General features: G+C 49.2%; 1 protein-coding gene and 5 non-coding genes across 6 annotated transcripts; 4 read left to right on the forward strand and 2 right to left on the reverse strand.

Moving 5' to 3' along the window:
- The first annotated feature begins 211 nt into the window (after nt 1–211).
- LOC130040150 (butyrophilin subfamily 1 member A1) lies at nt 212–5900 on the forward strand. Its single transcript, XM_056132164.1, has 7 exons — nt 212–281; nt 512–859; nt 2070–2351; nt 3866–4015; nt 4496–4516; nt 4615–4641; nt 5227–5900. The coding sequence occupies exons 1-7, from the start codon at nt 212–214 to the stop codon at nt 5898–5900; spliced, it is 1572 nt and encodes a 523-aa protein (XP_055988139.1).
- Nucleotides 1453–1559, reverse strand: LOC130040528 (U6 spliceosomal RNA). The gene has a single exon (XR_008795010.1). It is a non-coding gene; the product is annotated as a U6 spliceosomal RNA (small nuclear RNA).
- A 2316-nt stretch (nt 5901–8216) lies between the features above and the next one.
- TRNAL-CAG (transfer RNA leucine (anticodon CAG)) lies at nt 8217–8299 on the forward strand. Its single transcript has one exon. It is a non-coding gene; the product is annotated as a tRNA-Leu (tRNA).
- Nucleotides 8300–10760: 2461 nt separating this feature from the next.
- On the reverse strand, nt 10761–10834 carry TRNAT-AGU (transfer RNA threonine (anticodon AGU)). The gene has a single exon. It is a non-coding gene; the product is annotated as a tRNA-Thr (tRNA).
- Nucleotides 10835–14895: 4061 nt separating this feature from the next.
- On the forward strand, nt 14896–14968 carry TRNAR-ACG (transfer RNA arginine (anticodon ACG)). The gene has a single exon. It is a non-coding gene; the product is annotated as a tRNA-Arg (tRNA).
- Nucleotides 14969–15576: 608 nt separating this feature from the next.
- TRNAV-CAC (transfer RNA valine (anticodon CAC)) lies at nt 15577–15649 on the forward strand. The gene has a single exon. It is a non-coding gene; the product is annotated as a tRNA-Val (tRNA).
- Nucleotides 15650–24144: the final 8495 nt, after the last annotated feature.

Here is a 24144-nt window from a genome sequence, read left to right on the forward strand (position 1 = left end):
CTAGGAGGTGCCGATAGTGCGTAGCTGGAGGGAAATCTGAGCATAGGAGGAGGCAGAGGGGGAAGTTCGGGTGCAGAAACCCAGCACACACTGGACAGAACAGTTGAGAGAACTTGGGGAACAATTCAGGGAATCCAGTTCTCTCCTATCCATTCTTCTGCTAGGCTGGAGTGCTCGGACCCCGTCAGTATCTTGGGGCAGGCAGATGAAGATGACGAACTTCTGTCTCCCCACATGTCTCCTCACCCTCATCCTCCTTCAGCTGCCCGGGCTGGATTCTGGTAAGTTCCTTCTGTCTGTCTCTGGCCTACAGGGATTGAAATCACTCAGTTAATGCAAACATCCCGATTGGGTTCTCCCACTGGACCTCTTCTAGAGTCCCCCACTCTCTTCCTGCTGTCCTAGGAAGAGAAAAAGAGGGCGACCACTCTGTCCTCTGCGGGTGGGGTCCCTGTCCACACTCCACTCCCCTGGCCACATCTGCCCCACCCCCACCCCCATGTGTTAGCAGCTCACTTTGATGTGGTGGGACCCAAGGAGCCCATCCTGGCCATGGTGGGCGAAGACGTCGAGCTGCCGTGCCACCTGTCCCCAAACGTGAGTGCCAGAAACATGGAACTGCGCTGGTTCCGGAAGAAGGTCTCGGAGGCGGTGTTGGTGCATCGGGACGGGCAGCTGCAGGACCGGGAGCAGATGGCCGAGTACCGAGGCAGAGCCACGCTGGTGCCGTACAACATCAACCAGGGCCACGTGGCGGTCAGGATCCACGGGGTCACGGCCAAGGATGCCGGGGAGTACCGGTGCTTCTTCAGGGAGAAGGAAGACTTCGAGGAGGCGGTGGTGCAGCTGCAGGTGGCCTGTGAGTAGAATGATTTGAGGCTCTCCCGTGACACCCAAGAGGTCCCTCATTCCTCACCCTGGCTCTGTTTCTGGGGAAACCATCAGATGCCTTCTGCCCTTGTCCCTTTTGGTTTAGAAGGTGTGCGAGATGCCTGGGAAATGGTTTGAAAGGAGTATGACTGGAGGGCAGCAGATAGTCATTCCTAGGGAACATGCCTTCTCGCCTCTCCCGCCTGGCCCTGCAGTTAGGGGCAAGCTTGTCCCTACTAGTGTTCATGAAGTGAAAGTACCGCTGTGGCTGTCCATTCTTTTGTACTTGCAGAGTGAAGTTCCAGAGTTGAGCGTGTAAATTGTAAACTGTGACTGGTTTTCCCCTTCCCGTGAGGCTGAGTTGGAAGCTGGCCGATTCCTTAAGATCGTAGGGCATGTTTGCTCCTTAGCATCAAATGGATCTTTTTTTTTTTTCCTCTTTGGGTCACACCCGGCGATGCACAGGCCTGGCTCTGCACTCAGAAATTACTCCTGGCGGTGCTCGGGGGACCATATGGGATGCTGGGAATCAAACCCTCGTCGACTGCAAACACCCTAGCCCCTGTGTTATTGCTCCAGCCCCCTCAGATGGAATATTTCACAGATGTTCATGTCATTTTTGTGCCGGGGCCATGTTAACCTTCTCTGGAACCTTCCAATTTCAGTGTATGTGCTTCCGAAGTGAGCACTCCTTTGCATTCTTGGTCCACTTAGAATAGGCTTGGTGTTTGTTTCCATTTGGCTTCATGCCAAAGTTCTGGAAGGACCAGTAATAGCAGCAACTTTCAGAAGGAAAGGGAGCCCAGACCTGGCTTTCTTAGAAGTCAATGGCCTTAAGCAAGTCTTTTTCTTAGTTTTTTTTCTTTTTTTTTTTTGTGGTGGTGGTTTTGGTTTTGGGGTCACATCCAGTGCTGCTGGGGTTTACTCCTGACTCTGAGATCACTCCTGGTGGGACTCAGGGTGACCATATGGGGTGCTGGGGATTGAAGCCTGGTCATCTGCGCTCAAGGCAAGCACCTTACCCACTGGATTATCTCTCTTTTCCCAATATCCTGTTTCTGTAGGTGAGGCAATATGGGGGTGGGTCTTCCTCATCCCAGCCTCCTTGTGCCTCTGTTTCTCCAATTCCACGACCCTAGGATGATAAGGCTCTCAGGAGCATGTCCACCAAGGTGTAAGGCTGGCTTCTCTCTCCATAGCTCTGGGCACTGATCCGCATGTCCACATGGAAGTCCAAGAGAGCGGAGAGATCCGGCTGAAGTGTACCTCAGAGGGATGGTACCCGGAGCCGCAGGTGCAGTGGAGAACTTCCGGGGGACAGAAGTTTCCATCCACGGCAGAATCCAGGACTCCTGATGAAGAAGGCCTGTTCACTGTGGCAGCTTCAGTGACCATCAAGAACGCCACTCCAGGGAATGTGTCGTGCAGCATCCAGAACCCCCTTCTTGGCCAGGAAAAGGAAGTCGAGATTTCCATACCGGGTCAGTGAAATTGGTGCTGGGTTCCTGTGCTGGCCCGGCTTCAGGTCACACCACCTGAAACACCGACCCACCTGTTACCTCATGGCACATATGTCCAGTTTCCCACATACCATCCTGCCCAATGACCTCAGGGAGCCCCAGCAACTTCACTGTAAGGATTTTGGATTTTTTTGGGGGGTCATAACCAGCAATGCTCAGGGGTTACTCCTGGCTCTGCACTAAGGGATTACCTCTGGCAGTGCTCAGGGGACCCTATGGAATGCTGGGGATGAAACCAGGGTAGACCACGTGCAAGGCAAAGGCCCTCCCCACCGTACTATCGCTCCAGTCCCACTGTAAGGATTCTGAAGCCACACATACTACCACACAGAAATGTCATATTTATCACGTTACAAATTAGATGGGCTGAAGCAATAGCACAGCGGGTAGGGCGTTTGCCTTGCACGAGGCCGATCCGGGTTCGATTCCTCCGCCCCCTCAGAGAGCCACGAAATCTACCAAGAGTATCTTGCCCAAATGGCAAAGCCTGGCAAGCTCCCCGTGACATATTCGATATGCCCAGAACAGTAACAACAAGTCTCACAATTTCTTGTGAGATGTTACTGGTGCCCGCTCAAGCAAATTGATGAACAACGGGAGAATAGTGCTACAGTGCTCCTAATGATAGATAAGTTGTATCCCGGGGCGGGGGGGGGGGGGGGTCTTCTTTATGCAGAGCATTTTTCCCTGGAGTAAATAAGAAGACTAAATTCTTGTTCTGCTGTTATTGCTTCTACCTTTGGCCCCTCTCTCCTTCCCTTTCCACTCTAGAACTGACTAGGTTTCAGGATCTGCCAGGAAACACACTCATCATTCCCCTGACAATCCTGAAGGTTCAGACAGGAACACTGACTTATTTGGGGGTCACTGAGTCTCATTCTATTACACACGGAGTGACCTATTTGCTTCCTTGTTCACCTCCATCATCCTCTTGCTTCCCATGTGGCATTGAGCGTTCAGGAGAAACTTCCCAATTGACAGGCATTGGTCCATTATATTCTTTATGTCCCAGGTCCTGCCTCCCAAAAGACTCTTCTTCATTTTCATTCCTCTCATTCTCTGCTCCTCCACCTAAGAGAGATTTCTTTTTTAATTAGTGAATGAATCACCGTGAGGTACAGTTACAGACTTACAAACTTTCATGCTTGCGTTGCAGTCATACAATGATCGAGTACCCATCCCTCCACCAGTGCCCATTTCCTACCACCAATGGTCCCAGCATCCCTCCCACCACCCCCACCTCGTCCCCTCCACCCTACGCCGCCTCTGTGGCAGGGTGTTCCCTTTTGCTCAAGAGAAAAATTCTTTTCTGGAAAGTTTAGAATGGCTCTGGGCGGGGTGATGCTTTTTACCTTCTCAAGGAGGATTGGGAGCAGTGTCGGTCACCCGTTTCCCAATCCCCCTTGGAATTAGGAGAAGAGCTAGGCTTGCTCAGGGCCTCTTAACACATGTTGTTTTGGGGGTCTTTGTTTTAGCTCCCTTATTCCCAAGGCTGACTCCCTGGATGGTGGTCACAATTGTAGTCGTGACTGTTCTTGGACTTCTTTCCATCGCCTCCATATTTTTCACTTGGAAACTCTACAAGGAAAGACGCAGAGAAAGGAAGGAAAAATTTAGCTCTAAAGGTAAGTCACAGAATCCCAAGCCATTATTTATCTAAACCCACTTCCAAGAGGGCTTAGATCCCAGTCTTTTGGGAAGACGGTCAATGGGGAGGTGTCTGATTCTAGAATTGGAATTCAGAAGGAGTGATCAGACTCCCAATGTTGCTGATGCCCAATAAGAATAAAACAGGGGCATGGGGTAAAGGAGGCATAAAAGCCAATTCTAAGTAAGATATGAGACCCAATGTTCACTCCCCACTTGTACTCAGATGCTGTTGTCACTTCTAACTCCATTTCCCAGTAATGATTAGAAAAGATCTGGTCCCAGGCCAGTAGGAACTTCCTGTATCTTTCTTAGAAACCAAACCAAAGAAATATCCTTGTTCTTCATTTACTGATAACATTTAAGTAACCCGGTAGCCATGAATTCAACAAGTTCTCTTTGATACTGTGTGTGACCCATGACAGAAAGTCACTAAGGTGTTTCTCTTTGCTTTCCAGAGAAACTCCTGGAGGATCTCAGTAAGTTCTAACTTCTTGTTCTTATTTCCCTCATAAGGTTTTCTCTCTGTTATTATATAAGGCTCATCGTGACTCTCTCTGTCTCTCTTTCATTGCAGAATGGAAGAAGGCCTCATTGCATGCAGGTGAGTGTTGGTGAACTTCTCCAACATTCCAAGGCTTACCACACCGCTCACCCACCCCAGGGATTTAAAGTCCTACAACACTTGGAAATAAAAACCCACTGAGTGATGAGACTAGAGAGGGAAGGATGAAGGCAAATGGCCCAGTATCTGCCCAATATCTTCCTTAAGGCACATTGATGACCCCCGGAAGATGGTCAGGACAGTCATCTCTCTGAGGGCCCCATTGGAACTGGGACAGTTAGGTCATACATTAGTCTTTTTGAGTCACACCTGGCGATGCTCAGGGTTTACTCAGGAATCACTCCTGGCAGTGCTGGGGACCAAATAGGATGCTGGGGATTGAACCTGGGTCGGCCACATGCAAGGCACAAACGCCCTACCCCACTGTACCATCACTCTGGCCCCTAGCCTGTGGATCTTGATGGGAGAAATAAAAGCAGCCAAGCAGGCCAACATCTCCCCCACCCCCCAAACACACACCCCACCCCATCAAATTCTGGAACAGTGCTCTCTATGTCTTTGAAGAACAGATGGCATAACCGTCAACACTCAGAGACATTCATGATCTGCTCTCTCTGTCTCTAGTCGATGTGACTCTGGACCCGGACACAGCCCACCCGCACCTCTTCCTGTACGAGGACTCCAAATCTGTCCGACTGGAGGATTCACGTCAGAAAGCTCTTGAGAAACCAGAGAGATTTGATTCCTGGCCTTGCGTGCTGGGCCGGGAGACCTTCACCTCAGGGAAACATTACTGGGAGGTGGAAGTGGGGGACAGGACCGACTGGGCGATCGGGGTGTGCAAGGAGAATGTGATGAAGAAAGGTTTTGACCCCATGACTCCCGAAAACGGGTTCTGGGCTGTGGAGTTGTATGGGAACGGCTACTGGGCCCTAACCTCACTCCGAACCCCTCTCCCATTGCCGGGACCCCCCCACCGGGTGGGAATTTTCCTGGACTATGAGTCAGGAGACGTCTCCTTCTACAACATGACGGACGGGTCCCTCATCTACTCTTTCCCCAAGACCACCTTCTCTGGGCCCCTCCGGCCCTTCTTCTGCTTGTGGACCTGTGGGAAAAGGCCCCTGTCTATCTGCCCCGTCACAGACGGACCTGACGGGGTGACAGTTCTTGCTGATGCCAAGGACGCGTCTAAGGAGATCCCACTGTCCCCCATGGGCGACGATTCCGCCACTGGGGATGCAGACACCCCCCACTCTAAACTAATTCCCACCCAACCCGGCCAAGCGTCCTCTTAAGGAGTCCCAGTTCTGGTTTCCTCCTATTCTACCCCTTCCTCTGTTGCTGCACCTTAAACTCTGCTTCTTGCCTCGGGTGGGAATTCATCTTGAGAAGGTTGTGTCACTGTGGCTCCAGAGTGTGGCGTAGAAGGCCCACCTGACCTGTTCCTGTGCCAATGCTCAGGGACCCTTACATAACTACGAGTATTTTCCTATTCTTTGAAGCCAAAACCTCTAGGGAGAGACTTGAAACCAACCCAAAGGACAGCTGGGTTGGAAAGGGTGTTCGGTTGGAGCGGAGTGTTGCTGGTAGAAGCACCTGTAGCTAGAGCCGGGATACAGAGAGGAACGGGTTTGAGGCCCCGCAGAAGACGCAGGGGATTCTGGGAAGGGGGAAATCGAGGCTGAAATCTATCAAGATCTATCAAGGCGCCTGAAGGGAACTGCATGGTAGAAAGAAGGGCGGTGATGCGAGGACATGATGACTAGCTGCCCTTGAGGCTTTTAGACCTCTAGGGCCTACAGTTCCAATTTCCCCAGTCACGCCCCATGGGTTAAAAGCACTGGGCCCTATTCTGTGGGGTCACAGCAATTGGCCCGGGAGGTTCAGAGAAGAGCGGAAATGAGGATGTCAGACTAGTGGGAAAGAGGAGAGAATTTAGACAGAGTTCAAAGGTGGCGTGCGCAGCTGTGGCCTTAGGCCCTGATCCCCTCTCTGTGTCCCCCTCCTCCCTTGCTTGAGAATCTCTAGATGCCCCAAGTTTCCAGCTGTTTTCTTCCTTCTGACTTTGAGTCTCCTCTTCAGGAATGAGTCCAGGAATCCTCCCTCAGAGGCCGCACCCCTTTTCTCTGGCCACCACGTCCCCCCATATGCCCCAAGTCGGATGGGAGACTTTCTGCCCCAAAGTAGGAACCCAACTATGCCTGCATTGACTTTAACTGCTGTTCAGTTTCCACAAGCGTCAGCCCCTGACTGTTCCCCGGGGGTGCTCCTCCGATCCCCCTCTTCCCCCCCACACCCCTAATGTGCTCCCCTTGCTCAACTGACCGCACCTGCTGGTACTTACATTTCCCTGGAAGCAGCCGAGGCTTGTGTTGCGGGTGGGTTGCCACGAGCCAGGCTCACACCTCGGTGTCCACTGTACGTTTTCCCCGTTTCTGGAGTCGAGGTTGCTCATACTCTTAACCTAATAAATCCGATTGCTGAAAGCCGCACTCACCGCCTGCTCTGCTTCACCCAAGGGGAACTGATGCAAAAATCACAGCAGAGAAACCCACCGGGACAGCAGCTGGCCAAAGCAGCACGGTTCTGTAGCTCTGGGCCCTCGGGCATGATAACAGCAGCAGGAGAACGAAATTCAACTTCAGACGTCCCCATAGACACAGGAGCCAACACGGCTGAAAAGATAGTCCAGCAGGTCAGAGGCTGGCCTTGCACATGGATCCTCCGCCCCATAGATGAGCACAGAGACAGGAGTAACCACCTGGAGCCTAAATTTAATAATAATAATAATGAACAACGGGAGGACAGTGCTACAGTGCAATAATAATAATAATAATAATAATAATAATACCACAACTAAACAATAATAATAATAATAATGATAATAATAACACAACTAAACCCTAAAACAATGATTTGAGTCTGGATGCACAGTCGAGTCACCTAAGGGAAAGGGGCAAACTTAACAAACACAGTCCCCTGCAGGACCCCGAGTTTTTGGGGGTCCGGTCGGGGCGCGGGCGAGAACTCGCCTCTCATTGGCTTCCCGGGCGTAACGTGATCCTCAAGTTGAGGCGGGACGACTCGGACGCCGGACTCAGGGTGACCCCGGAAGGGGCCTAAGAAAGCGTTTTCTGGGACGACAGAGGACACATTTGGCATCTGAAACCCTGCAGGCACCGGAGCAGCGTTTGAAACGTGGCGACAAAACCTGACGGTTCCATCTGATCTTTAAGTCATTGCCGAAAACGTGGCTGGTGCCAGGTGTTCCCTAGAACGACCTAGGTGGCCAAAACAGAAACGGCCGTTTCGTGCAGAGTAACCCACAAAACCCTCCGTTTGTAGCGATTAAACTGCAAAAGAGCACTATTCCCGGGAAGCACTTCCTGGCTCCGAACCTGCAGCGGGAACGGGATCCGAGGTCCCCCGGGTGACGCTTCTATGTCCGGCCGCGCGGGCCACCAAGGTCGGCGAACCGAAAGGTCTGCAAGCCGACGGTTTCGCTTTTTAGCCGAAGGTTCTCAGCTAGAAAAGAAGAAAGAAGGGAAAGGTGGAAGTCGCGTTGAGGTAGACCCTAGAAATAAGTTTAGAGCAACCAGCGCTCTCAGCAAGTCAGGATGGCCGAGCGGTCTAAGGCGCTGCGTTCAGGTCGCAGTCTCCCCTGGAGGCGTGGGTTCGAATCCCACTCCTGACAGTAAGCTTCTTTTGCTTGTTAAGATCTGGAAAGTCCTATTTTCTGTTGCATTCCCTTGGAGGAATGATGGCTTTTTGTTTTTTGTGTTTTTTTTTTTTTAAAAGGGAAAATACATTCATTTCCTTCCATTGATATCTCCTTTCTCTTAATCTACCCCCATGAGAAACCAGTGGAAAAGGGCATCCTTTCTCTTCCCTATGATACTGTAGAACATGTAAATTTTGAGTGAAAGTTTCTTTTTCATTTACTCAGATGGCTCCACATCAGATGTCTCATTCTATTTTCCTTTTATTCCTTTCAACCACGGTTTTTAGATTTCACTCTGTAGGCCAAAAACAGTAACAACAAGTCTCACGATGGAGACATTACTGGTGCCTGCTCGAGCAAATTGATGAACAACGGGAGGACAGTGTTACAGTGCTATTCTATAAGCCACATCTTGACCTACAAAGGTCTTTGTTATTCTCCACGAGATGACATGTTAAGAAATGTTTGTTTTAGGAAGATTGTCACCACGCACAGCTGAAAAAGAAGAATCAAAGGAGGTTTCCTTTTATCGCCCAAGAGGTCCCATCATCATTCTGTTTCTGCCCAATTGAAATCTCCACTTGAGCTCTGGTAGTCTACACCAAGAGGGAAATGGAAAATCGGTGTGATCCCTAGACTCTCAGAACGACCTAGCGATGCTTGGAAATACAAGTACCGATGCAAAGTGATTTAGGTAACTGGGGCTCACTCCCCATTCTGCCCAAGTAGGCAAATGACTATTTCCTTGTACCTTTGAGTCTTCCACTTCAAAATGGAGAGCATAATTTCATTTTATCTACTTAGCACTTTTTGAGAATTACAGATTTGGCACATAACAAACACCCAGCAAAGGTGTGGAAAAGAATAGATGTTTCTGATAAAAGGTATTATTTATTGTAATTATGCATTTGCTATTTGTTGGAGCCTGTGCTGGTCTCTGGAGATCCAACAGTAGACAGATTTCCGTCTAGCTCAATCACCTCATAACAGAACCTCAGTCAACCCATGAGAGACCTAGTGTCATCCCCAACTTGCAAATAAAATGCCACTGCTATCATCCTCTGAAAAGACATTTAGGTTTCTAAAGATATATTAGATTTCTAAGTCTCCTCAACTGTAATATTCTATCACTTCACGAGCTAGTCTGACTGCCTCAGAGGGACAGATCAGACAAACAGGGAAGGGCCACTTTCTAGAAAGCTCCCTCTAAAGTATTTCTGGTGTCTGCTGCAGCAGGAAGATTGGAGTTATGGTACTTTTGGCAACAGATGATATAACGGACTAATTTGAGCAGTGACCTAACCAGCCTCACCCATAGAGGCAGGTCTCTGGGCCTAGGGAAAAAAATTGAGCAGAAGCTAGAAAGATATAGTGAAAGAGAAGGTCTGCATTTCCATTGAGACCCAGAGCCTACAAACAAACAAACAAAAAGGAATTCAGCCTCCTAGAAGCTAAAGTTAATCTTGAACTTAAAGATCTGGGATTTCAACCCTTGACCATCTACACAAAATAATGACCTCTGAAGAAACCAGGCTGAGAGAACTTTCTGCAACAGGTAGTTGGTCAGAATCTAGGGCCCCAGACAGAAGATTGACAAGAGGCACAGAGAATGTTCATTTATTTTTCCTGGCACACTGATGTGTTTCAAAGGCCAGCTAAGAGACAAACAACGGACTTCAACACTTTCAGTTTCCTCTTCCTCCTTGGAAAGTTTAGGAAAGGCACCTCAGCCCTTCTAACTCTTCCTCAAATCCGTTTGGCTGCTATCAGTGACAGCCTATACTAATAGACCTTGCTCTCTGGAACAGACAAGCAGAGGGACTTTTGTCCCTCACAGTTTCTTTCTGAAGTCATGGTAATAAATACTTGTTGCCTCTTAGATGTTCTTACTCAGAAATCTCTGCGCCCAAGACTATCTTTTTCACTTGTTAATTATAACTTGCATGTATGGTTGGATTTTAGTAACTGCTATGAATTGAGAAGGTGCAATGACTCATCATTTGTCAGTCATTTCAGAGGCTGACCTTTCTGAAAAATCTTGCCCACAGATTGTGGAGTGCATCTGTTTGGGATGCACCGGGACAGAGAATAGACCCACCAAACACCCTAATACTGCTTGTAACTTCATTTTGGCCAGTGCGGGTACCTATTTTCTGTTCTCCCTGATTTCTTTTATACCGGGGTGGGATACGTGTGGGTGGGAAGGGAGGGGGGGTTAAGGTGGGGAGTTGGGTAGTGAGGTGGCAATCACATGTGGAATAAGAAAGCAACAAAAGTTTTCTTCTGAGAGAATTAATTTTTTATCTGTAAAACGATGAGTCCTCACGCTCATTGCCACATAAAACACTCACGGTATTTTCCTGGTGAAAATTCACCCCAAGGATCTTAATTTGACCACCCATCTTTTCATTTGGAGCAAGAAAGAAACCTCAAAAGGCCCCGCTGGGATTCGAACCCAGGATCTCCTGTTTACTAGACAGGCGCTTTAACCAGCTAAGCCACGGAGCCACCACACATGCTAGGATTCGAATCGACAAGGAAAAGGAATGATGTGCTTTTTTGGTTCTGTGCGTTTTCAAACGCTTTTGTTCCTGAAGGTCAGCAAAAACACCAGAAGCTTCCCCCGCGCCTAAAATGAACCTCAACTCCACCCCCAACTCCCGCAAGCCGGAAGGAATGAATGCAGCCGCTGTGAGAAAACGGAGTCCGCTTCTCTGGGGGATGGAGGAAGGAAAACGCAGGCACTAGCCTGAACCCTCGGGGCGCGCCAGAGGCGTCCCTTGGGAGAATCCGCCCCGGAAGGCAAGAATTGAGCAGCTCGTGCATCTGGGGGGTGAAGAAGGATCTAGGGTGCTGGGGTCCCGGGTGGAAAGGAAGGGGGGAGAGGGACGGGCCACAGTCCCCCAATCGTGTGATACGTATCCTCCAGAAAACTTGCAGCATCAAGAATTGGTCCTTAAAGGATGCAAGCTAGAGGCTTTCCTTCCCACACGTTTATTTCATTGCGGTTTTTCATGACAAGGCCAGTCATTCTTGACCCCATGGCATGACGTGTCATTGTGTCCCACCGACCCGCTGCTCCATGATCATGCTGATGCCAGAGTTGCCCCTTAATTAAGGGCTCAAGCTTTGTTTCTCTCAGCCTCATCCAGAGGACCTGGCTTTGATGAGATTGTCTGGTGTCTTGAGCAGAATTTTTATATTACTATGGAGGTGGGAGGGTTGTGGGAATAGTTCTAAGTATCCCAAATTCCTTGTGTTTTCTGGGAAAGAATTCTTTGGGAATATACTTTAAACCGTTGGGAATGTATTTTGAATCGTATGCATTTCCTTGAAAGGTTTTTGTCGGCAAAAGAATTGTTGCCATCATTGTAAAAGTGAAGTTCTTAACAGTCCCAAATGAAACCTGCAATTATGATCAGTTCTCTGGTTTGAAGTTTGGGGTGATGGTTAACGATGGTGAAAGCAAGTTTCCATATTTTTCTAACTGTACCAATATTTGGCACCCGAGAAGACCACTCCTGTTTATTTTCTATTGCAGACAAGATAAGGTGAGGATTGGAATAAAGAGCTCACACACTTGAAATGACACTCCATGAAAACACCCTTCCTCAGTACTATAAGATTACATACAGCATCATCATATTCGTGTGTTTGGAACCAGTATACGCACAAACAGCAGGTCACAGCTAATATGGCTTGACCAACCTGGCAGGTATCCAACAGAGCAGAAGAGCCTATGACAACTGGTTTGAATTTTTCTTTCAACTGTGAAAATCCTCACAGAAGTTCAAGGCAGTCCAAGACGATGCTAAGTTAGTCAGAGGCAAGGTTTGAAAGAGAAATAGCGACCGCAAACAATCGTTTCCAGAAATCTAGGTGTGCATTCTTCCTTCTTTTCAATTCCCAGTGTAACCAAGAATCCTGGAGAGACTGCTCACGTCGGCTCTGTTCCAGCCAAGGAGAAATGGAAAAGGTGTAGATGACTCTGCCAACAGACTAAGCAAACAAGGGAGTTCCTCGGCAAACAATACTGGTTCTCAAATTCCTAAAAGAGAAACTGAAAGAACAGAGAATAAATAGTGGATCGTTGTGATGGGGGTTTGATGTGCCAGCTTCTCTTGGCTCTGGTACCCAGTAATTCGGCAATACCTCCTTGTAATTCAGTAAGACCTTGATGGGAGGTATTTTGTGGATGCGGCTAACTATCTTCGCTTCCAAGAATTACTAAGCCGCATTTGCGGCCGCACGACATCTTATTATCTCATTCTTATTTTGGACAAAATGGCAGGGTACCGAATGTAACTTTCCCACACGGCAGAGTCTGGCAAACTCCCTGTGGTGTACCCAATATGCCAAATACCAGTAACAATGATGGGTCTCATTCTCCTAACCCTGAAAGAGCCTTTAATATGGCACTTTTTAAAAAATCTCAGGGCTAGTAAGAAGGAGACATTACTGGAGCCTGCTCGAGGCAATCGACGAACAACAGGATGGTCGTGATGGTGATCGGCTAACTATATTGACTATAAGAAAAAATGATAAGTATAATCTTCCTTATAAATGATCTTCAGTTATAAAGGTGGGTTTTATCCATCCCTTATCGGCAAGGGTTGGCCTGATACAACCAGTGGCAAAGTGTTCAGAGCAAAATGGAGACTTTCCTGAGGAAGAAGAAATTCTATCTCAAGGGGCCAGAGAGATACTACAATGGGGAGGGTTTGTCTTGCACAGGGTGGACCTGGGTTTGATCTCCGGCACCCCAGATAGTCCCCTGAGCGTTATCTAGTGAGGCACACACACAAAAACCCCTGTAGCATCAAGGCCTGCCTGAGGTTTCCTTGCCTGCCTGCTGCCCCTCAGACTTCAGACTCCTCAGCTTCACATATCCTCCAGGCGTTTTCCTCCTAGATGTTGACAGGGCATCTAGCTTGCCTCCCTCAAGCCCATTTCTGAGGTGACTTCAAGGGACACCCTGGAAACTGTCCTCCCTCTCTGGGGCATATGATAAAGATAAAATAGAGCCACGAAGCAACCCAATTTGCCTCATTCCTGAAAACTCAGGCAAAACTCTTCATGTTTTCAGACTCCTCTTTAGAATATAAGTAAATTTTTTAAATTATAAGTAATACCTTGTACAGAATAGGAATTTCTAGTTTTCAACAAAGAGTGGGTACTTTGTGATCTCGGATGGGAAAAATCATGTTTCCTTTTGACTAACTTAGTGAAAAATTTTTTTTATTCCGTTATGAATATAAGCAATGAACGTCGTAGTTCTTTTGACTTTAATCATTGTTGGAAATCACAATTTTATATCAAATTAATAGTTGCTGTAAGTTTCTCAAAATATCTTTCATGCTCATTACTGCTTTGAAATACAGTATTCAATAATGACGGCTGAGTTTTGTCTCTTTGTGCATTAATGGAGGAGCACAATGTTACTATTCGATATGCCAAACACAGTAACGAGTGTCACAATGGAGACGTTACTGGGCCCAGTCGAGCAAATTGATGAACAAGGGGAGGACAGTGACAGTGACATTCTTAGTATTTTGATATAATATTCCACTGTTATGGTTTCCTCTGAAATCTTATATATTTAGTTTTTTTAAAAAAATTATTCTGTGATGACTCCCATAATCACCAAAGTCCCCGTGAGGGACATAGAACAAAACCTGATGAGAAAAATCCTATTCTTTTGTTTGGGGAGGCATCCGTAACTACATCTACCTCTGTGTTTAGGCAAAAAGAGCAGGAATCGTATATATATATATATATATTTTTTTTTTTCCCCAAGAGCTATTGCAACGTTTTGGATGGAAAACAAATGCATTACTCTCAACGTCAGGCGAATTTTGTTTGATTGCTTCTCTTTTCCCCACAATGACCATCTCTGGTAATCCCGTTTACAGTGCTCACAGTGGAACTGCAGAATCAGAGGGGCTGAAACTGACAGAGGAAACGGTCGCTTCCGGAGAAAACAGGGAGGGTTCCTGCCTGCGTTTGCAGAGGTGTCAAATTCTGCCCTGGAGGCCCAAATAGGGGAGGCGCCGCGGGCCTTAAGGATGCTTAGCACCTTCTGGCTTAGTAAATATTTTGAAAATCAAGTATCAAAGAATCCAAGGGGAGACTAGCAAGGAAGGCCGAGTGTGCCACCTTGTCATCCTCGGGTAACTGACTTTCCCCCGAGCGCTCAGCGCCGTCACTGCATCGAAGTGCTTCTGTCACCTCCGGCCAGCTCATCTTCCGGAGCGCAGGAGTCACATCTCCTTTCTTCACGCTTGCATTTCCGGGGTTCACTCGGTTCAGTGGACACAAGCGTGATTGCAGGGGTGGGGGGGAGCCGCGAGAACGGCCTTCTAGCATTTTCGGCTTGGAGCGTGCAGACAGAGCGGGAAGCGGGCCTGGAAGCGCGGCGTGTGCACAAGTGGCCACTAGGATTGTTGCTGCCGACGGGCCCTGGCCCGGCACATCAGCTTTGTGGTTTGGGTAGAAACACTCTGAAGAAGACCGCGGCCGCCGCCTGCTTTCTGATGAAGGCCTGCTCGCCGCCTCCCCTCCTACGTGCAGGGCCAGTGGCGCAATGGATAACGCGTCTGACTACGGATCAGAAGATTCCAGGTTCGACTCCTGGCTGGCTCGGCAAGCACACTGCTTTTATCTTTTTGTTTTTTTTTTTAAGTCCGCCGACCACCAAAATACTCGAAAGTGGTCGAACATTCGCGCCAGACGCAGCTGGCCTGGTTCTTTGGAGCGAGGAAGCGCCTGTTTGGACCACAACCAGGGTCATCGCTCCTCCACCGTGTAAATCCCACATCCGGCCAGGCGGGGGCGCTAACCAAAGCGCGCTCACTAGAAGGTGCGCAAGCCCCCACCCCCCGACCCCAAGACAGACACAACCCCCCCCACACACACACACATACACACACACCCACAGGTCACGCCCAGCTTCCCGGGTCCTTTCCGACCGGAAGATGGCTTAGAAGCAAAAGGGAAGAAATGAGAAGCTGGAAATTTAGAGAGGAAGGCCTAGCCATAAAGAGTAAAGCCTTTCTTTTGCTCTTCCCTTTCCATCCTTTTCTAGAATCAGTTCCTAGAAGGAGCTGGGCCTACTCGTCTTTGTCGGGTTCGCGGCTTTGGGAAGAAAGGACACCCGCGGGCCTGTCCAATGACGCGCGTTCCCGGGCTGAGCCGGCAGGGGGCGTGTCCCGCAGCAAGAACAGCCGGCTGCGGCGAGCCGCTCGCACGGCGTTTCCGTAGTGTAGTGGTTATCACGTTCGCCTCACACGCGAAAGGTCCCCGGTTCGAAACCGGGCGGAAACAAGGTGGCGCTTCTTTTCCTGCCCGTTCCTTTTGGGCCGCGTTTGTCACGCCCTCCCGAATCCCCAGTCCCCTCCGCGCCTTCTCCGCGGCCCCGGGGGTTCGCGCAGCGGCTCTGCAGCCCGGGCCCCGCAGCCGGGGGTGGCCGCGGCCACACGTCTCGCGAGGGGACCGCGGGCCTGGGGCGCCCGCAGCCCCGGAAGCGCATCCTCGCCTCCCCGCGGCCTTCCTGTTCCCGCCGTGCCCGCCGCGCAGCTCGTCTCGGGCCCGGGGTCCGCGCGCCCCCGGACGGCGCCGGCGACTCGAGTAAGTAGCGCCGAGGCCCGGGCGGGCGGCCCCGGGGGGCGCGGGGGACCCCCCGGGACCCGCCTGCCGTCCGGCCTGCGGGCGAGGATGTGCGCGTTCGCCCCCGCGCCCCCCGACGGCCGCGCTCCGCAGCGTCCCCGGGAAGCCCCCGGGAGCGCGGAATCCAGGCGGGGAGGTGGGGGGACCCCCGATCCGAGGCCCGGCGGGGCAGGGCAGGAGAAGCCCCCCACCCGGCGCCGGAAATTGGGGATCGATTGAACAGGCCCAGGGGTGGGGGGTTTGGAGAGGTGGCGGGGGAGGCCCTGGGTACCCCACCCCACCCACCCCCGTTTCCCTCCTTCCCGTCGACGCGAGCATCCTCCGGGGCGTCATCCCCGCCAGGCCCCGCGGGACCCCGAAGCCCTGAGTCCCCCCCCCACACACACACACCGCCCCCCACACTTTGGCCCTGCGCTCTCCGCGCGGAAAAGAACCTTCCCAAGTTCAGAGGCATTAAGGACGGAACCAACTGTGGATTCCGGCCGCGGTGCTTGGAAACCTGAGCAAAGTCCCTGCGATTCTTTAAAATCAGGACCTAGGGGATGGGTGGGGGTGGGCACCGCTGGCCGCCCTCCCCCCCGCCCCCTCAGCCCCCCGGCGTAAGGCCCACCCCGGCCCCATGGCAATTGATGCATTGCCACGTTTGGGTGGCAAAGTGGTCGCGTCCTTTCAGGTGCCGGCGTCCAGTGCAGCCTCGGTGGGGCCCTCCGGGAGCCATTCCTGTTTCTTTGCTTGGGGTGACCATTAGGAGGCCTCGGAATTAGCCAGATCTGGATTTTTTCCCCCCTCCTCCTGATTAATTGCAGTGACTGATGTGGGTTGGGCAGAGGTGCTAGGGGCCGGAGGCAGGGAAAGCCATCCTCATCCTCAGTGCTGGTTCCTTCTTTGTTTTCCCTCCTGGCCTTGCGTGGACCTTCCCTTTTCCTGCCTTCCCTGGAAAGCCAAGCAAGTGTTTCTACCGTCATGGTTCCCCGAGGCTTGAGAATGTGCCATCACTAGCCTTTTTGCTAAGCTATTTTCCTTTCAGGGCCCCCTCCATGGCGCTCAGAGGTACAGTGAAGGTGGTACCCACCCCCCAAAGCAAGGGGACTGAGGGGAATTGGGGGTTGGCACTGCCATCTTGCTCTCTGAGTGGGAGCTGACGATGCCCTAAGCTCACCAGTGGCAGATGAGTGACGTTTTGTTTGGAAGCCAATGCCCGTCTCCTGAAATCTGGAACATTCTGGCAAGATGCGGCAGTGCTGGATCCTGGACAACTGCCTTTCTCACTTTTCCTTTCTTCCTCTCCCACCCCCCCAGGAAACCCAGGCTCCCCCTCATCTGCTTCCTCTGGGAGGAAGGGAGCCCAGAAGTCTCTAACACATGATCTCATCCTCCCTATGGTTTTCCATGGGTTAACTGTGCCCTTTGACCCCTTTTGCCTAAGTTTGGGATTAGGAGGAACTCGCTTCCAAAGCCCTTTCCAAGGTCCTTGCTTGCTACCCAGAATTTAGAGGCTGAGAGCCAAAGAAAGAGGCCTTCTGACTCAGGGATGGGCGTGAGGACCAAAACAAGAGTGTCGCCTAGGGAGCAAAGGAAGATTCTAGAATGTGCCTGTGTGTGTGTGGATGAGGTGGGGGTTGGGATGGATGAGGTGGGATTGGGTTCATGCACAGTGGAGACGGCCACTGTGAAAAGGGCATGGGGGTGGAAAATGGAAAATTGAGTAGAAATTTTTGTTGGAGTCTGGGTAAAACCTCAAAATTAAATTCAAGAATAAAACTGCATCTGACACTGAGGTCTCTACACTCTCCTGCAAAGCCCTTGGTTTACTGGATTATCGGAACAAAATCCCACAGGCTGCGTGTCTTCAATACAGAGATTCCAGGACCAGGGTGTGAGGCCCGTTTGCTTGCTTAAGGGGCCTCTCTGATTCGCCCATCCATCTTGTCTTTATATTAATCCCTCCTAATAACCCATCATTTGGGGGTGTGGCGGCCCCACCAGCAGTGCTCAGGGGCTACTCTTGGCTCTTCACTCAGGAATGGCTCCTGGCAGTGCTCAGGAGAGCTTATGGGATGCCGGGAATCCACCCTGGTCGGCCAGGCGCAAGGCAGGCTCCCTTCTCTGGCCCTTAGTCCCTCATTTATGTTGCTTTAAGACCCACCTAAATATCTCCTTCTCTCTAATTATCTCCTGAGAGTCCTCCACACTCAGGCACAGTCTAAGCTGCTGGAACTTAGGGTTTTGACCTCTGAGTTTGAAAGGGACCAGAATTCAGCCCATAACACCTTCCCATTTCCCAGAGACGGAATTGGATGTTTGGGGGCCAGAGCGATAGTACAGTGGATAGAGCATTAACCTTGCACTTGGTCAACCTGGATTCCATTGCCAGCATCTTTTATGATCTCCCAAACACCGCCAGGAGTAATTCCTGAGTGCAGAGCCAGGAGTAACCCCTGAGCAACACTGGGTGTGACCGAAAAAGCCGGGAGAAAAAAACAACAACAACAGCAACCACTAGAAATGGATGTTTAATGCACATGACTGACATGGTTTGGGGAATTCCCACAAAGTTGATTTCCAGAGTTAACCTCACCCAGAATTTAACACGCCAGCATTCCCCCATGCTTACTCATCATAAGCATATTGCAGTGGGAATGGATTATTTTCTTCCAATTTCCCCATTCATCTTTGTTTTGAATGAGGAAAAAGCTGTTTCTCTCCGTTAATGTAAGCTTCTAAGAGGCCCCAGAAGAAAGACGCAAGTTTTCACAGCTCTCAAGAATTGTAGGAAAAGGCTAGAGCAGATGGTCCCTCCTGCCTGCAGCTGCTAAAGGAGCAATCCCATCAGACCAGCGCGTTTCAAGCTTTTTCACCACCTCACTGGCTCCAACGTCGATCCTGGGGCTGAAAATCACAGATGCGAACAAGCACTGTTGATTCCCGTTGACATGGGCGCGTCCCACCAGTGGCTTGCTCTTGGATGTGGCTTAATTAACTCGTACAAATTGCAGCACTGACGTCACTGTGTTAAAAGAGATGAGAACAGCCACAAGAAGTTCGTTCTAAGAAAATGAGTGATACAAAAGCTCACTACTTTGTTCTCTGGTAATGTGAGTTTTCTCCTTGGAAGATTTGTTTCAACAAAGGGGAATTGTTAAAGCCCCAAGTTAAAATTGTTGCCATGTCTTGGGAAAATGACCTCAGTGTCTTAATTTTTTTTCTCTGGTGGTGATAATATTGAAAATGTTATCTCTGGACGACCAAAAGTTATGAAATTTCTAAGTTTTATTTGAAGGCCAGTAGTGATAATTTAAAGTGGGTAGGGCTCTTGCCTGTGACTGAGCTGGATTTGATCCCTGGTACCCCATGTGGTCCCCAGAGCCTGCCAGGAGTGATCCCTGAGTGTAGAACCAGGGATCTGAGCACTGCTGGATGTAACCCACTACCCCCAGATTGGAAAAAAAAAAAGTGCCAGCTAATAATTTTTTCTTTAACATGCATAATGGAATATTACTAATTCTATGATATTTGTTTCTTCTTAACTAACATTATTATTATTTTTTTAAGAATAAAAAGTCTGGGGACAGAGATCTACTACAGGCCACTTGTTTTGCACGTGGCTGACCTGGGTTTAATCTCTGGCACCTTATGGGTGTCAGAGCCCTGCCAGGAGTGATTCCTGAGCACAGAACCAGGAGTAAGTCCATAGTTTCATAGAGGCCAGGCCTCTGTGGGCAGTACCAGGGATGGAACTCAAGGCCTTAGATATGCCAGGCATGTCCTCTACCACTGAACTCTACCCTAACCTTCTTTAATTCTTTTAATTTTTTTAACTTTTATTTTTTTTTTTGCATTTTCAAAGCATTTCCTTTTAATGAGGACTTAGCTCCAATTCATCCAAACATTAAAATGGAAAAAAAGAAGAAAAAATCTGTTAACATTTTTAAGATAGAATGTCACACAGTTCAAGGAAATCCATTCATACTTCAGGTCCTACTCCTTCAAGAACTAGCTGTACTATATTATTTCCATTTAGAAAAATCTGATTATTCTTCCTTCTGGTGTGATTTCAAATTCTGCATTTTCCTGTCCCAGATTAACAAAATCACCATATCCTAAAAGTATGCCAATAATTAACTTTTAATTTTTTAATCTAGTTTTATTGACTTAATTTATTTTTGGTTTTGGGGGGGCCATAATCAGAAGCTCAGGGCTTCTATTTCTGCATTCATGGATCACTCCTCGAAAGCTCATGGGATCATTTGGGATGCCGGAAACAATCAAACCTGAATCCAATGGAAGCAAGGCAAGATTCATACTCTCTGTACTGTCTCTCCAGCCCTAATTCTTTTCTTGGGGGGGGAGGGTCACACCCAGCGATGCACAGGGGTCACTCCTGGCTCTGCACTCAGGAATTACTCCTGGCGATGCTCAGGGGGACCATATGAGATACTGGGAATTGAACCCGGGTCAGCGGCGTGCAAGGCAAATGGACTACTCGCTGTGCTATCACTTCAGTCCCACCAGCCCTAATTCTTTTTTTTTTAATAATTTATTTATTTATTGAATCACTGTGGCAAAAGTTACAGAGCTTTCAGGTTTAGGTCTCAGTCATGTAAATAGCAAACACATTTCCCTTTACCAGTACTTATTTTTTACCACGAACCCCAATAGAACCCCACCTCCCACCCCTCCCAATTCCTGTGAGGCAGATGAATTCTAGTTAACACTCTACCTACTTTGACTAGATTCTTTGTTTCGATAAAAGATGCACCATTATTATTTTGAGTTTACCCCTCCCAATCAGACATGCTGAAAAAGCATTGTGAAATGATTTGCTTTCTACAGCTGGGTTCAAGAATTAAATGTTGTCGCGTGGCCGCTACTGCGGCCGCGCGGTTTTGGATTTCTGCTATTTTACTTATTAACCCTTGAAGTATTTCTACTGAGAGTCAGATAATTAAGAGATTGGTTTCTGTGCTCTGGAGTCGTGGCCGTGCCGGAGAGCCGCTGGAAGGGGGGGCAACTGGTGACCTCGGTAGGGCGTGAAGGATGGGCCGGAACGCCCCCCTTCCCATGAGGTTTTAGTCGCCCCCTCACCCCCGGCTCATACCTGCTCTCCACAAGGCTCCCATGCGGCCGCCATCTTTCTTTCCAGAGAGGAGAGGGTGGAAGGGAGCAACACCCTTTCCCCTCCAGGCAGGCAAGATACCAGCCCTAATTCTTAAATGAAAAAATATAATTTACTTTGGTAGACTTAAATATTTCAGAGCAATTTTAGGTTTGTAAGAAAAATTAAAGAAATGCAGGGGTTTTTGTATGCAGTTTATGTTATGTGCTCCCCCCCCACCTCAGCCTCTCCTGTTATTAACAATTCACGTTGGTATGGAACATTGATTACAATTGATGAACTAATTTATACAGTTAGTAACCAGAGCCCCTAATTTCCATTAGGGATCACGCTGTGAACACAGTCCTCTGGATTTTCCCAAAAGTTATTTTCATGGATCTACTCTAACAAACAGCATTCGGAATATTTCATTGCCCTAAACATAGCCTATCCTCCACTCATTTCTATAAAGTTAACAGCAGCTTGTGGCAAGAACCCCTCCCTCCAAAATTCTCTTTAGCCTTTATGGATGTGAAATGATTTTCTATCCCACTGACCCTTTTTCATCACTTGTGCATCTGTCTCCTCTGTAAGGTCTCCGGAGAGTCAGCCACCCCGACTCCTGAGAAGCTTCTTCAAGGTGAGTTTTTGAGGAACAAATCTCTATTTCCCGCCTCTGGTGCAGCATCCAGCTGATGGCATGGTCTCCCTGAACTGACCTTTGTTTCCACCTGTCGGGTTCTGTCCTTTTACATGTGCCCGTCATGGACCAACTGTTTGGGATGGCCCGCAGGGATCTAACACGAAGAAGACAGAGATTAGGAAACACACGGTGGCATTCCCACTGTGGGGACAGGCCAAGAACCACAGTTTCAGAGTGAGATGGGAGGACCGTGGGGTGGCATGTCCATTCTTTTTTTTTGGGGGGGGGTCACTCCTGGCGGTGCTCAGGGGACCATATGGGATGCAGGGAATTGAACCCGGGTTGGCCTCGTGCAAGGCAAACGCCCTACCCGCTGTGCTATCTCTCCAGCCCCTGGCATGTCCATTCTTGAGGGTAGTGTGGCCAAGAACGGAAGCTCACCTGTTTCTGTTGACTTCCTCTCTCATCTTCTAATAGAAAGAAGTGGGGCCAGCAGAGATGCTTCCGGACCCCGTGCCAGGTTGAGTCATCCAGGGCACCCAAAGTCACCATCGAGTTAAAATTTTAACTTCATTTGTGTCATCCCATTCAAAATTTTTGAATTCCTGTTTGACATCTCAAATTCTATACCACTGATAAACCAGGAGTAGCACACCACATTGGATGGGTTGTAAAGTAGAAGGTAACTAATCTTGATTAACAAAATATAAACACACAAGGTTTCACCGGTAACTACATGTTAGTAATCCCTTCTTCAAGGGCTTAATGGCTCCAAGGCAAGATACAACAATCTTTACACACTTTCTTCTAAGGGAATATATTTTGATAATTTTTTAGCAAATTGTTTATAACACGCAATGTAAAATAAATTATTCAGGGCCTGCTATAGGAGTGGTTGGGGAAATTGGAAATAATAGTGGAAAGGTGAATGCTGGTGAGATTGGTGTTGGAATACTGAATGTAACATCATCATGAATAACTTCATTTAAAAAAAAACTTCTTAATAATTTAAAAAGAAAACCAAGCTGTAGGGCCAGAGTGATAGTACACTGACTAGGGCACTTCACTTACACTCAGCTGACCCAGGTTCAATCCCCCGGTGCCCCCTGATGGTCCCCTCAGGGCCTCCAGAAGTGCTTCCTGAGCACAGAGCTGGGTGTAGCCCAGAATCTAAAACAGATAGCAAGGAGATCTCTAATCGAGGTGCAGAATATTTAGGGTGGCTTTATCACTTAACGCCCAGTCTGGCACACTTTTTGTTTGTTTCTGGGCCACACCCCGCCCAGTATCCGGAATCAACCCAGGCCTCCGACTTGCACTCGGGCCTTCTGACTGGTCTTCCAGCGCCCACCTGGGTGCACTTTACACCATGGCAAGCACTTACAGCAGAGCAATAATCCACTTCCCCGATAAGCCAAGTGATGTTCACACCCTTTACTGGAGGAACATCTCTCTGTCTGGGACCTGCTCCTCTCCTGCATGTCAGTTCCCACACCCAGAATTCACCTGTGTCATCTGGGGCTGCTTTCTCCTTTTTTTTTTTTCCTTTAAAAGTTCTTTTTCTTTATTGTGTCAGACTTTGGATTTTTTTTGTTTGTTTTTGGATTTTTTTTTAAAGAGTTTTTGTCCCTCTAAAACTTGTTCAGACTTTTTTTTTCCCCTTGATTTTGGGGCTACACCAAAAGTGCCCAGCGGCAGTGCTCAGGGACCAAACTCTGGTGGAATGCATGCAAGACAAATGTCCTACCAGCCATGCTATCTCTAGCCTAGAGCCCTTCATATTCCGCATTTAGTTATAATCTGTCCTCTGCTGCTGCTGAGTCGGATTCTCAGCACAGTCGCCAACAAATCTATCTTCTATTGAAAGACATTAGGCTGAAAGATACTGCAGAGGGGAAAGCATTTGCCTTGCACACAGCCAAGGGGTGTGGGGGGGTGGGGGGGTGTCCATTCTGGGTACCCCATAGGATCCCCGGAGCTCACCAGGAGTGATCCCTGAGTGCAGGGTCAGAAGTAAACCCTGAGCATCGATGGGTGGGGCGTTTGCCATGCACGAGGCCGACCCGGGTTCGTTTCCCAGCATCCCATATGGTATCCCCAGCACGGCCAGGAGTAATTCCTGAGTGCATGAACCAGGAGTAACCCTCTGCGTCAATGGGTCTCTGCATGCATTGCTGGGTGTGACCCAAAAAGCAAAAAAATAAAAAGGGGGGGTGAGGTTTGGGCCTTTGAAAAAAACGTTTGCAATAACTGCGCCTGTAGGGGGTCTTCCGCGTATGCGTCCTCTCCCCCCAAAGTGAAAGTGCTTGGGATAATCTCCGGGTTTTCCCTGAAGCGAACCACTTGTCTCCCGGGCACGCGTCACGGGTTCCCGAGTGTGCAGGGCTCCTCATGCCCACTCTGTGTTTCGTTCAG

This window comes from Sorex fumeus, unplaced genomic scaffold (genome assembly GCF_029834395.1).
Source record: "Sorex fumeus unplaced genomic scaffold, SorFum_2.1 ptg000094l, whole genome shotgun sequence".
Classification (NCBI taxonomy): domain Eukaryota; kingdom Metazoa; phylum Chordata; class Mammalia; order Eulipotyphla; family Soricidae; genus Sorex; species Sorex fumeus.

Bases quoted from the DNA above. Each gene is read 5' to 3' on its own strand.
- LOC130040150 (XM_056132164.1), top strand. From the start codon at position 212: ATGACGAACTTCTGTCTCCCCACATGTCTCCTCACCCTCATCCTCCTT. The intron at 860-2,069 runs GTGAGTAGAATG...CTCTCTCCATAG, and splicing joins GGTGCAGCTGCAGGTGGCCT to CTCTGGGCACTGATCCGCAT. The intron at 2,352-3,865 runs GTCAGTGAAATT...TCTTTGTTTTAG, and splicing joins AGTCGAGATTTCCATACCGG to CTCCCTTATTCCCAAGGCTG.